The 13148-nt window shown below is 33.1% G+C and overlaps 2 protein-coding genes across 4 annotated transcripts; both read right to left on the reverse strand.

The window, feature by feature from the left end:
* Positions 1 to 1816: 1816 nt before the first annotated feature.
* On the reverse strand, positions 1817 to 7548 carry LOC146925646 (protein STRUBBELIG-RECEPTOR FAMILY 5-like). 3 transcript variants are annotated; one of them, XM_085706797.1, is made up of 16 exons: positions 7322 to 7548; positions 7088 to 7220; positions 6939 to 7010; positions 6763 to 6828; positions 6364 to 6435; positions 6198 to 6269; positions 5892 to 5963; positions 5736 to 5801; positions 5464 to 5529; positions 5072 to 5382; positions 4099 to 4370; positions 3571 to 3839; positions 3146 to 3266; positions 2687 to 2823; positions 2410 to 2566; positions 1817 to 2317 (listed from the first exon to the last, which is right to left on the reverse strand). In XM_085706797.1, exons 1-16 carry the CDS (start codon positions 7407 to 7409, stop codon positions 2189 to 2191), a joined length of 2103 nt encoding a protein of 700 aa, XP_085562923.1. In that variant the 5' UTR covers positions 7410 to 7548; the 3' UTR covers positions 1817 to 2188. The 3 variants fall into 3 exon arrangements, with proteins under 3 accessions (XP_085562923.1, XP_085562921.1, XP_085562924.1); XM_085706795.1 differs by having other exon boundaries at positions 5096 to 5382; positions 7322 to 7541; XM_085706798.1 differs by lacking the exons at positions 7088 to 7220; positions 7322 to 7548 and having other exon boundaries at positions 6763 to 6833; positions 6939 to 7016.
* Positions 7549 to 8606: 1058 nt separating this feature from the next.
* On the reverse strand, positions 8607 to 12688 carry LOC146925647 (uncharacterized). The gene is made up of 6 exons (XM_085706801.1): positions 12415 to 12688; positions 12028 to 12172; positions 10702 to 10962; positions 10163 to 10244; positions 9662 to 9858; positions 8607 to 9091 (listed from the first exon to the last, which is right to left on the reverse strand). Exons 1-6 carry the CDS (start codon positions 12594 to 12596, stop codon positions 8825 to 8827), a joined length of 1134 nt encoding a protein of 377 aa, XP_085562927.1. The 5' UTR covers positions 12597 to 12688; the 3' UTR covers positions 8607 to 8824.
* Between the last annotated feature and the right edge of the window lie 460 nt (positions 12689 to 13148).

Below are 13148 nucleotides of genomic sequence, written 5' to 3' on the forward strand. Positions count from 1 at the left end.
ACAGAAAGTTTCTTTTCCTAGAATTTATGGTGCATACTCATTCTCACTTGTGCCATGGATTTATAATTTTAAAAAGCTGATAGATGTAACCTGAAAGAGTTGATCGTTGAGTGAATCGTCATTTTGGTATTCAATTTTTTAATGGTTTGAGTAAGAAGATGCAAAGGGGAAAGACATAGGGGTGGCAAGAGGCCAGACAGAGTCAGACTTTGTTTAAATAGATTGGAGATCTGACCTTTCTAAAAAAAAGGCTAATTTGGTCTATTAGTCGGTTTAAAAATAGTGTTCCACTTGATTCTGAAGTAGTGGTTATTAATTTGGTCTGTTTAAATTAAATATTGTCATTTTTTAACTTGATAAAGAAGTAGTGGTTATTACTTATTTCTATTAATAGCTCAAAGGTGAATGGTTCTCTTTTTATGAGTGTAGAGAAATCCTTTATATTAGATCTAACTTTTCAGTTAAATTTGTTAGACGGGAAATTAACATTGTTTTCCACTTAACAAATATATAACCATATTTTTACCTAGTTATCTTGATTCTTGATATGAACCATATTCCCCCTTGTATTTTGGAAGCTATTTTGAATGATTTGCAATGAAATTTTTCATTAAAAAAAAACATGGGAGACTCTAGCGTTGATGTTCAAAGCATAAATAAGCATAAAAGTTATTGATTTATAGAATATAAAAAATTTACTAATTAAAAGATATTAATTTTTTTTTTTTTTTGAAGGAAAGATATTAAAAACTTATAATTTCTCAAATCTTACCTAATAACTAGTAGTAGTAAATGATCCGTGTGAATCTGTTGATTTTTAGTTGATATATAATGTTGATATTACAAAATGAAGAACACTCATAGGTACCTTAAATACACCATCATTATTATTGTATTTCTATAAAATAAAATAAAAATTATATGCAAAAGTCCTTTGAAATACTTGCACCGCGTCCGATGTGTATTTTATGTGCTTGCAAATGTGGGTACACATAAGAAAACAAATTTTTCTCTCTCTTCTCTTCTCTCCTTTTCAAACTCCAGCCGTCAGCCCTTTCTTCTCTGTCTATCGAAGAGGGGTGATTTAGGGTTAATTTTTACCCAAAATCACTCCTCCGAGTTGTTTTTCCTAATATCCTAATCAAATAAGTGCTTTCCACATATTTTTAGTTTTCTTTCGTTTGTTTTTGTGATTTCGTCGTGACTCTGTTTGTTTTGATTTTCCGTCTTTGTGCGGTGTGTTTATGATTTTCCGTCTTAGTACGGTGTTTATTTGATTCAGGTTGAAAGATTAGCTTTGAGCAAGTGCAGATCCGATCAATGACTTTTGACTTTTGCGGGAAACATAAGTATTCCATAGACTTAAATATAATCATATTTGTGGGCATAAGTACTTTGCCGTTTTATGCTATTAACATGGATGATGTGAGTTTGTTCGCAGATTCATCCTTTTTGTTTTTAGCGACTTTGGATTTGTATTGTATCGATGTACTCTATCAATTTGAATGAATGAATATCGTTTATTGTTCTAAAAAAATGTGGGTACACATTTTTATCCATCATTAGCACATTCAAACTCAGCATGAGACCAAAACTTGCATTTACAACCGATGCATACTATAAACCCTATATCATGTTATATAATATCTAATCTAATACTTGATAAAGGTATGAGATCTAAAACAAACCAAAAAATTGTGAAAAATGGAGAAACATATTTGATGGTTTTGTATTCTCAGTTATTGATCCTTCTTTTAAACTTTTGAATGAAGAAAAAAAAAGAAAAACAACTTACACTTAAACTTTGATCTACTGCTAGATAGAATGAATAATCTATAATAAATATGGAAATTACATATTTTGCTGAGTGGATGTTTGTTTTCTTGTGTCAAAATGGTTGCTTATACTTTATTAACAATCTTTTTGCTGACATAGTCTCAGTGTCACATAAAATTGAACTTTTTTTGGTGTACACTGTACAATGGTTTTTTTTATTTTCACAAACCTCAACAATTATCTCCCTAGTGTCCCCCCAAAAAAGTCTTAATGATCTTGCACAAACATCTCTCGGACAACCTATGACTACTTTGAAAGAATAGAATAAAAAACATTGAAACAAATAATGGAAAATAACTGAAAATTCTACTTTGGTGGATGGCAAAGATGTTTTCATTTTGCTTCATTCAACTCAATCATCATAATCATCTGTCCGGCCACATGCACCAAGATCCTCTCTCATTTTCAAACTTGAACGTTGAACTAATCGCACCAATGCCTGAACCACCTCTGATGCAGATGGCCGAAATTCGGGCTCAGACTAATAGAAAAAAGCATATCAGCTATATTAGTACATATACACACAGACTTGTAATGGAGTAACAAATATAATGAATTTATAATGTAAGTCACCTGAACACAAAGGGCGACGATGTCAGCAAATCGAAAGAGTGATTTAGGAGGGTAAAGTCCCCGCAATGCAGGGTCTACCATCTTTTCCACAGCGTTTATGTCACGAAGCTGTGGCGTAGCCCAACGAACGAGGTTTTGCTCTGATTTTGGCTTTGAACTGAAGAAAGAAAGACAGATAAGGAACCAGAATTAATCTCAAACATCAACACATGGAATAGAATAGTATTTTGCATAGAAAGAGAGAAGAGAATATATGTATGTAAGCAAAGCACTTTACCTGTCTAGAGGCATTCGACCTGTAAAAAGTTCGAGCATCACTACCCCAAAACTGTATACATCGCTCTTCAGGGTATAGGCTGATGGTTTTGTGCATTCGGGTGCATTATATCCTGCCCCAAGATTTTGGCTAGTACGCTGCGTGCATGAGAACAATACAATCATTACTATTGATTTTTATGATGTCACAAAGCTTATTGATGAGCATGAGTATGTTAGATGAGCTAATTAAGGGAACTTTTGACTGTGTAAATTACCCAAAGGGACAGAGTTCAAATTTCCATTGAGGAATGTATCACCTAATACAGTTTAAGGCACTTTTTTCTTTCAATTAAAAAATATGCATGCAATATAATTGGCAGAAAACAAACTGTTTTACATATTTATGCTTCTCCTTTTTAAGAATTTTAAAAAGAACATGTCAGAATTCCAAAGTCTAGGAGACAGAAACAAGAAAAACCTGGTGGAAGGATGCCAAACCATAGTCTGAGAGACGGGGATTCAAATCTGTGTCAAGCAAAATATTGGCGGATTTGATATTCTTGTGAAGTACAGGTGGAGAACAAGCTTCATGTAGGTACCTGAATATATAGATTGTGACCATAAAAAATGGTTTTAATAATATTTAAATGCAATAAAGTAAATTAAAACCTTGATTGTAATAAGCAAAAAGACGTATTGTCAGAATTTCAATGGAAACGCCCTAAAAGAGGAATGTAGTACTATTTAGGAAGAATGTTGCATGTAACACTGCTACGTAGACCACTGTTATGGTACTTGCATTAATAAAATAGATGCAAATTCACATGCATGAATAGGTTATGCATAATGTCATAAAAGTTATATCAAAATTCAAGTACTATATGCTAGATGTAGAAGACTAACTCAACAGCCCGAGCAGTGCCCAATGCGATTCTGACTCTGGTGTTCCAAGTTAGTGGTTTGCTGAAGTCATCTGATAAGTGTAAAAAGTCGTGCAGAGAACCATTTCTGAAATACTCATATACCAACATGTGCCCCTGTTCTGAACAATAGCCAACAAGCTCGGCAATATTTGGATGACGAAGTTTGCACATGCTTGATAGAATCTGAGTGAATTCCTCAGGAGAACCCTCATCAATAAGTGAAGGGTTTAATTTTTTTACAGCCAGTACCTGATTTTTTTTTAAAAAGTATATATATGGTTTAGGTTTTCCCTCAGTTCAGAAGTAATTAATTTTACGTTTTTAATTTAACTGCAGCCTAACCCAATAAGAGTTAAATTTTAGTTTAGACATTTTTTAACACAATTCAGACATGAACACAGGTATCATATTTGCATATGTCATGGACATCTTACGAATATGTCATGGACATGCATATGCATATACTAATACTAGTGTATCCATGACTAGTTTATATAACAGAAAGTACCTTTCCATCAGCATATTTGGCACGATAAACAGGTCCAATGGATCCTTCACCAAGAAGTCGGCCTGAAGCAAAGTTAGCAGTACCAGTTTGCAACTCCCCCAATGAAAAAGCAGTACAGCGGATCGATGCGCTTTTTCTGGAATTTAGACGATTTGCAAACTCATTGTCATTAAAGTTTTGGACACAATCAGAGACTGATGACCTAACACTAACTGATGGATTTTTTTGTAAAGCCATTATGTCAATTGAAGTCGAATCCATTGCCTTAAATCCTGTCACCAATATAACATCAGAAAACAGTTATATGATAATGTCAACTCCATATTGGCCATTGTCAAAATGTGCCAAATTGACTTTAAAACCTATATACAGAGGTAATAATTTCTTTTATAAACAAACACCAAAAGCTTGTCAATGATCAACTATTCCAAAGATTTAAGATCTGTCCAATTCTAAAAATAGATTTTTATCTTTAGGCAATCTACATAGTGGTGTCCAAACAAGGGTTGGATCCATTGTGGTTCTAGTGTAGTTGTATTTACTCTACATTTGAAAGATGCTAATTCAACAACTCGAACTCATGACGTCTAGTCACATAGCAACCACTCTTTGTATGGATTGATTCTCTGCAGCAGCGACACGGTGTAGCTTGTTGTGAAGCCATTAGACCTGAGAGAGAAATTATAAACACAGATGTGATGGCTCTGCACTGAGCTGCATGGTGTAGTTGCTGCAAAGAATCCAAATCTAATAATTGCGACAAGACTACCCTTTTACACCACGGTTATATTTTACAATAAAGATCAAGATTTTAAATTGCATTCTGCAACTTCAAAATTTTAGAGTCCTATAGAGGATCATATTCCTTGTTATAAATATAGAAATTTTTTAGCACAACATGGAAAATATGAATCACATAAAGTCGGGAATAAAACAGAAAGTATTATGAAATTTGTGAATGAAAAAAAGCCACCTTTGTATTCTGTGTCATTAGCACCTATATCTTTAGTCAACTCCTGAGATGCAAGGGGTGTAAAGGATCTGTGCTGGCTACGCCTCTCTTCATCAATAAAACGTGAAGAACCATACGGTGTCTTTCTTTTAAAAAGAGCAGCAACGAGTATGATTACGACCAGCGCACCAAAAGCAATACCAGCTATAATCAATCCAGTAACAAGAGAATTTGATGATTTTCCTTCCTTTTCCTCGGAATGGTGCTTGATAGGAGGTGTACCGGGAGGAGGAGGTGGTGCTGGCCCAGTTTTCCAAGAGTTTCCTCCAGTTCTTTGTAATTAACAACAAAAATTTAGAGATACAACCCAAGTACAGTATCCTTCAAAAAAATAAGTGTAACATAATACTTACTGCAAACTATTTATATCCTTTAACTCCTCAGGAATCCAACCAGTAAATTTGTTGTTCTCAACATTCCTGTCAAAAATCATAATAGTGATTAAATTGTTAATGCTCAGCCCCTAGGATAAGCAAATCCAACTCACCATGCATTGCTATTCGCATTTTGAAAATTTAAATTGACTCATCATCAAGTCAAAATATATGGAGGTACTTGAACATTTCATAAAGGAGGGGATGGGTGGGATGGAAAGTCATTATAAGGTGGGTAAAGATAAACTTACACATCGTCAAGTGGAGGGTAGGCAAGGACATTTATTGAACCAGATAATTGATTGTTTTGCAGATGTCTGTACAAAGACAAATAGAAGTTATCAGTGCAGTTGTCAACTAGGGTGTGTGTTTGTGTTCCTTAACAGTGATAGTAATTCATTTCTTACATCTTCTTGAGGCTTGTTGCTGATTTCAAACTCTGAGGCAGTTCTCCTGACAGTGAATTGAATGATACATCCCTATATTGTAATGATTAACAGTCAATAGAAATTTAATGTATGATGATACTAAGAAACCAAATAAGAAAGAGGAAAGCTTATAACTGATGTTCCAAATACATATACATACCTAAATACAAAGAAGGACCATTTTCATATAGTATATAAAATAAAAGTAGCATATATCAAAATCAGCAATACAGGGAAGTACAGATCATGATATTAATTCCGTACCACAAGTATGGTTACACTTACAATTGTTTGAGTTTAGTGAGGCTCGTAAACATATCCCCCAGCTGGTTATTGAGCTTATTATGTGCAAGATTTCTGCGCACATAATATATTGAGAAATTAAAAGAAAAGTTCCGAGAAAGTTTTTGGAAAAGAAAAAAAAAAAAAAGTAGAAATGAACTTTTCTTACAGAGAAGTTAGTTCTTTCATCTGACCAATGGAGTAAGGTATGTTTCCAGTGAACGCATTCTTAGAAAGATCTCTGTATAACCAGAAAACAGAATTATTAGTGACAAACATATGAAGCCAATCAAATGTAATAACATTACCTATAGAAGAAATTTTGTTTATAGCAGATTAGATATTTGATCTTGCTCAAAAATAAAGGTGATAAATCCAAACATGGTTGATTAAGAATGTAAGCAAACAATGATGAATAACAATATAAAACTGATATTTAAACTTTTGAAAACTTCAAATCATATTGAATAATTTATATGTAAATTTTCATGCCAAAGAGAAAATAGTCTGAAATTCACAAAAACTCCTAAACAAGAGCATGAAGAGCCCGTTAATTAACGTTACTTACACGTTACGAGCATTTGGAGGGAGTTGATACGGTATGTCACCCTTGAAATTGTTGTTGCTCAAATCACTGCACTATGAAAAATGAATGCATGACATTTAAGTAATGTTGTGGGATTGTTAATGAAAAATGAGAAATGAAAAAGAAAGGAGGTTTGTATTTGAGTATATGGTCCTCACAAGTCGGTAACAGATGTTAACTGTGATAACTGGTAGCCCAATGATCCACTAAGTCCCAAATCAGATAAATTTCTGTTCAAAATGATGACACAATCAATTAATATTCAATAATTAATAACAGCGAAAAATAATGATAATGTAATTATTACATTTCTGTGACAGATGAGCCAGAGCATTTGATTCCTTCCCAATTTTCACCACAAGGATCACCTCCGCTTGATTTCCAGCCAGAGAGTTGAGAAGGAGAATTCAAGCTGGTGTACATTACATTAAGGGCTGAAACTGTTGAGATATGATTTGAAACATTAAAACATTAACAAACATGAAAATAAATGATAAGATGAGGAGGAAAGGTAGAAAAGCATTCATCAATCATCACCAACCATCTTGGGAGGAGGTTTTGCATTGTACTGAGGCGGTTGAGATCAAAACAATAATCCACAACCACGAGAGGTTGTGGTTGAGGTGCATCTTCTTCGTCGATGATGCCAAAACGCAGCACAAATCAATTATGGAAGTGCGCGTTTTGATTTGTGTATTGATGATCCAACACAATGAATACAACAACAACAAGTTTAATACAACAGCATTACATTGAATGAAACAAAACAAAACAAAAGAAACATTGGTTGGTTGGTTGGCAACAAGTAGTTTTTTGGCTAAAATTAGGAGGGAAAAGGAAAAACAGGTATTTGGCGTAAGGCTCCCACTCTTTTGCGGAACTACTTGTACACTGTACCCTCATGTTTACAATTTTTTTTTTTATTCTTCTATAATTTGTTCAACTTGAAACTAATCCATAAAATACATTTATATATTTTAAATTATAATATTTGCATGATTAAATACATTTATTTTACTCCATAAAAAAAAAAGGTGTATACACCTTTAAACTAAGATAAAAAAAAAAAAAAGAGAGAAAAAGATAGTGATGTGATGATGTGATAATAAGAGAGAGATGAAGAGAAAAATGGGGTGTTGTTTTGTTGAAACATAAAGTAAAGGAAAAAAACATATTAAAACCATCTTTTCTTATGAATTTTTTGGTTGTAAAACTAACTAATATCTTCTTCGTGCTACTGCATAGATCTCTCAAGTTAATCTAGACAACAAACTCTTTCTCAAGAGTTTTAATGATTCTAGAGTTGAACCTAATTATTAAGGTTAAGGATTAAAGCTACACCGTCTCATCCAAACCTTAAATAATTATTTATATATTTTAAATTATTTTAATATTTGTTAAAATAATTCATACCCATAGCTCAGTTGGTAGGACAATGCATTATTATATGCAGGGGCCAGGGTTCGAACCCCAGACACCCCACTTATTCACCTTATAATAAGTGGGATAAACTAACAAGATGGTTACTCTATACCCGAAAGTGTGTTTATATACATATATGTGTGTGTTTTCTAAACGATATATTAATTTTAGTTTATATGAAATAAAATTGACTTGAAAGTAAGAAGAAAGATGTTGAGTATGTCATTTTGAAATGAAACAAATGTCATCTAAAAACTAACTTACATCCATATTGTTTGATAAGTCGCATGTAAAGGCAAACAACATATTATGTCAGACAATATCTAAAGAAATGCCATGTCATAAATTATACATGACTAACACTCAAAATATAAAACTATTCACAAGCTTAAATCAATTCCAAGTTTCAACCAAACAATATTTTTAGTGAACTTAAGTTTCGAGTTGAACCAAATTTTTGAGTCACGTTGAGCTGGACACTTTAGAATACAAGTAAATCTATTACTAATTACATACCCACGTATACATAAATCGTACAAAATTAGTTAAAATTTCACATTCTATAAAAGTTGTTACATTTATAAATATCTTACACTTTGCAACAAATGTTTTACTTTATCACTCAGCTTTGTTTTGTTTGGTTTGAATTTGTTTTACGTTGACTAAATTTCGTCAATATGTATCCCATTGCAACTTTAGCACCTAGGCTAGAGTGACCACGTGACAGACATATTGCACCCCCTACAAGCAGCACACTATTGGCTAACAACTTCTTGGATGGCCTTCTTGATATCACACGCACTTGAGATTCGTGAGTAGTTTGATCATGAATGATAGTAGGATGAGATGAAGATGCGTAGCTAGTACTAGATTCCAAGCAAGCCGGTACCTATACACAAGGGATTGTTTGTTAGTTATATCGGATGTGTCGTTAAGCTACATATCGCAATTAGGCTGGTTCTATTTTGAGAGAACAACAGTCACAACTTTTACCAAGAATGATACACACAAAAGATGATAAAAATTAAATCAATTAATCAATGGATTGTTCCCAAAGAACACAGTTGCAGGAAACTAAAATATTCTACTCAATGAAAAATTTCCATAGGGTAGGCTATTTATTTTAAGAAAACTAATTTAAGTTAAATGAAAGAATGCGGATTCTTTGCACTTGAAATGAAAGAGATCGGTACATCTCTCAGAACAAAATACAAGTTAAATGCATGATGTATAACGTAGACAGGAAGTAATTAAAATTTAAAAGTTGGTTTATTGGTAAACGACGTAACGGTGTTATAACTAGCCATCTTTAGCATTTTATTTTGAAGTCTTGAGCAAATCTGCCTCAAGCAACACTCCCGTAATTATAATTTACAAGGCATCAGCATGGGAAAATTGGAAGGTTGAAACCAGAAAATACATTAAATGTTGATATGTGAAACTAACTAATAGCACTGACCTTTTGCATTAAATTGACTGAACTGTTAACTGAACTGGATAAATGCCAGCTTGCAGCAGAGTATCTTCTGAGCGCATTATCCATCTTGCATACAAAGCTCCATATGCCTTTGGAAAATGCCAGTTTTGCCATCTCCACATTCAAACCAGCATCTTCTTGATGAAACATTGTGATCTCACAGGCATTTCTACCAGGTACTATAATAATCGCCAGTCACAAAACAGTCATGTCATAGGTAGAAATCATTCACTAATTGTTGACAAACAACGAAATATAAATAAAAAGGAAGCACAAGAATGCATTAACCTCCATAAAAATGCACGGAAATACAATTAAGTTGTCATGACATGTTATTAATTTTAGTTTGAATTTCATGAAGAAATGACAAATAGAGTCAAGAGATCTTCACCATTTTTATGAGGATAGAAAAAGATAACATTTATATCATAGATATTCCCATAAAAAATTCACGGAAAAACTGAAACAAGTCAAACAAGCTACCTTGTCTTATTCGCCAGCCAGATCTGAAAAACTCAACCCGTACATATTTATTCTGCCGTGGAGCCAAAGTATGTTCACATTCCTAACAAGGTTTCACCAAAGATGAAAAGAAAAAAATTAATCAAGCAATCATTGCTTGAAAAAAAGGTAGGCATGAATGTCATGCAAAGACTAAGAGCTTCTATCCAAAATATGTACAGAATGAGAAGTCAGAACGGTTTTGATGTGCAAATATTTGAGAATATGGTGACTGGTGATAATAGTGATATACTAGTGGATAGTGATACATGCAAACAACAGTGTCTTCCAAGTTCTAATCTCTAATTTCTTGATCAATATATTTCTAGGAAAATTCTTCTTGTTCAATGACAGGACAAAAAGTGCAGGGGAAGAGAAAGAGGGCGGGGATATGGAGCCCATAACAACATCCATATGAGAAAGCAGTCGCGAACACATGAGGCATAACATGTGCATTAACACTAAAAGGTTGTAAAAAGCAATTATTTATATCAATGCAACCCCATAATCGGATGTATTACCTTTATATAACAGTAAAATGTTTTATCCTTCCCCTCCCACAATTTCCAAGTTAGCACGTATTCTCTAGGTTTCAAAAGAGGGAACTTTTTAACTGTACGACCAACTTCAGAACCATCAGATTTGTCCACCTGCAGTTGATTGTGCTCAACCACTGTCTTATCCCATTGTTTTCTGTAGTCATTGTCCATGTAGAAGTTTCTTAGCATCTCAGCCGAAATATTATTGAACACGGTCACACTCAAATATCTCAAGGGGCCATTCTGCAACATCCAGGGAGAAACAACAATAAAATTAGAAGATATTAAATTAGAAGCTGCCAAATTCAAATTTAAAATTACATGCTTGAAGGACACCAAAGAATTAAATTTAAACTCCTAAAACATATAACTAATTATAAGAAAAATTGACTTGTGTAGGAAAGAGACAATCAACCTATCAAGCATGGGCACTTCTCTTTTTTGAATAAACATGTTTGGAACTCGTATGATGTGTCAAACACTCTTAACCGGGTGTCCAGTTAAAATATTGTTTCTAATCATCTTGGCCATGCACCAAATACAGCTGAGACACAAACACCTCTTAGACACACAGCCTCAACAATAGCTCAACACCTAAAGGACACAACCCTTACACCACCAACAAAAAATATCTTCCATTTAATTTATAAATAAATTTCAATAAATTTGAATTAAAATATAAACAGATCATAAACATAGTTAACATTTCAAGAATGATATTAAAGGTATCCAGCATAGTTCATTCAAATTTTTGTTCTTCCTCTATTCATCCTTTGTCCCTAAACTTGTATTTTAGGAGGTGTATCAAGTGAATATGTGAAAAGAGATAGTCTTTGATCATACAATAATACGAAAATATTTGATATTAACTCCTCTCAACTAAATGCTGCTCAGATGGCGCATAATACACATATGCGCATGCACTGTGTATGCACGTGAGCGCATGCATGCATGCATATAGTGTGTCATGCATTTGTGTCTGTGTTCAATTGTCAAATAAAATTTATATTTTTCCTTAACTTGGACAAAATAGATTGCTAGTGAACTATAATGAATATGCTGAATAGTGAACAAAGTGTGCCAGAGGATGGTTTGACTCTGCATTTATGTCAGTGACTAGGCCTCCCAGCACATTGTGCAAGTTAGAAAAAGGGAAAACATGGGGATGTTTCACTCATCATATAACAATTCAAGCTTGGTATGGTTAAATTATTCAGACACAAAAAAGCTATGAGCAATACATTCCAAGAGTAGCCAAGATAAATTATAATAATGTCTATACCCCAGTTGAAGGATAAAATCAGTAACCTTAGGTTTGCAGGATTTGGCATTGTAGCATAGATGATCGTTTCTTTTATCAATGACATTCTCCCATTTAGCATTCTCATTTAGATTTCCATCCAAAATCATCATTAAAAACTTCAAATCTTCATTTGTCACAATCTCCGAGGTTCTGCAATTGATGACAGTAGCAAAAGACAAGTATAATAATATAAACATGATGCAAATAGAGACTGAATTTGATTGTAAAACTGTTATATGGACATGAATGATATACAAGGTTGTCTCCTCCTATTCCTAAAGTAAAGTCCTTATTCTCCATATTCCAGTGAAACTATTGTAAGCCCTAAATTTCACAAAATATATGACCTATGAAGTAAAATGAAATTGAAGAAGGAAGAAATAGGTACGTACCTAGATGGGTTTAAATTGGTAGAATCGGAGACGAAAGAGGATGTTGTTGTTGTTGAATCGGAGAAGAAGAAGAAGAATCTGTTAACACGCTTCTTCTTCAAAAGTACAAGAAGAAGAAGTACAACAACAACAACAACAACAGCGATGATTACAATTCCCGAACTGCCATAGATGTTCATCATCTTTACTATCCTCCCCTCCACACAACGAATCTCTCTTTTATATATATATATATATTCAGTCTCAATCTCATACCACAAACCTATCTTGTGATACTCCTTCATTTCTCCCCGTGTTCCCTTCTATCTATCTCCTATTATTTTATTATTATATATTATAATTATTATATTATAATAACGTCAAAACTAAGGGCCCGTTTGTTACGGATTAAAATAAAAGTGATTTTGACATAAAATAATTTAGAGATTATTTTTTAGAGATTTTATGAAAAATCAGAATCTATTTTGCGTTTGTTTACCGTAATAAAAAATCACTTTTAAAAAAAAATAATTTAGTTTGTTTGACTACAGTTATATAAAAGCGATTTTTTGTTACAAAATTAGTTCAATTTTATATCCATATTTTCTCTCTCCTCTAAAAAAATAAATTTTTTGAGAAGCTGCTCTCAACAACTTCTCATTTGAAGTTGTTTTTAAATTCTGATTTTTTTTAAAAATTTGTAACAAACGGATGCAATATTTTGAAAAGTGATTATTTTCTTCAAAAAAGTGATT

Source organism: Medicago sativa, chromosome 4 (assembly GCF_051527215.1).
Source record: "Medicago sativa cultivar Bolivia chromosome 4, Bolivia_mono, whole genome shotgun sequence".
Lineage (NCBI taxonomy): Eukaryota > Viridiplantae > Streptophyta > Magnoliopsida > Fabales > Fabaceae > Medicago > Medicago sativa.

Bases quoted from the DNA above. Each gene is read 5' to 3' on its own strand.
- LOC146925646 (XM_085706797.1), bottom strand. From the start codon at position 7,409: ATGCACCTCAACCACAACCTCTCGTGGTTGTGGATTATTGTTTTGATC. The intron at 6,436-6,762 runs GTAAGTAACGTT...CTGGTTATACAG, and splicing joins CCTCCAAATGCTCGTAACGT to AGATCTTTCTAAGAATGCGT. The intron at 5,383-5,463 runs GTAAGTATTATG...TTAATTACAAAG, and splicing joins AAGGATATAAATAGTTTGCA to AACTGGAGGAAACTCTTGGA.
- LOC146925647 (XM_085706801.1), bottom strand. From the start codon at position 12,596: ATGATGAACATCTATGGCAGTTCGGGAATTGTAATCATCGCTGTTGTT. The intron at 10,963-12,027 runs GTTACTGATTTT...TGGATGTTGCAG, and splicing joins CCAAATCCTGCAAACCTAAG to AATGGCCCCTTGAGATATTT. The intron at 9,092-9,661 runs GTCAGTGCTATT...CCTTGTGTATAG, and splicing joins CAGTCAATTTAATGCAAAAG to GTACCGGCTTGCTTGGAATC.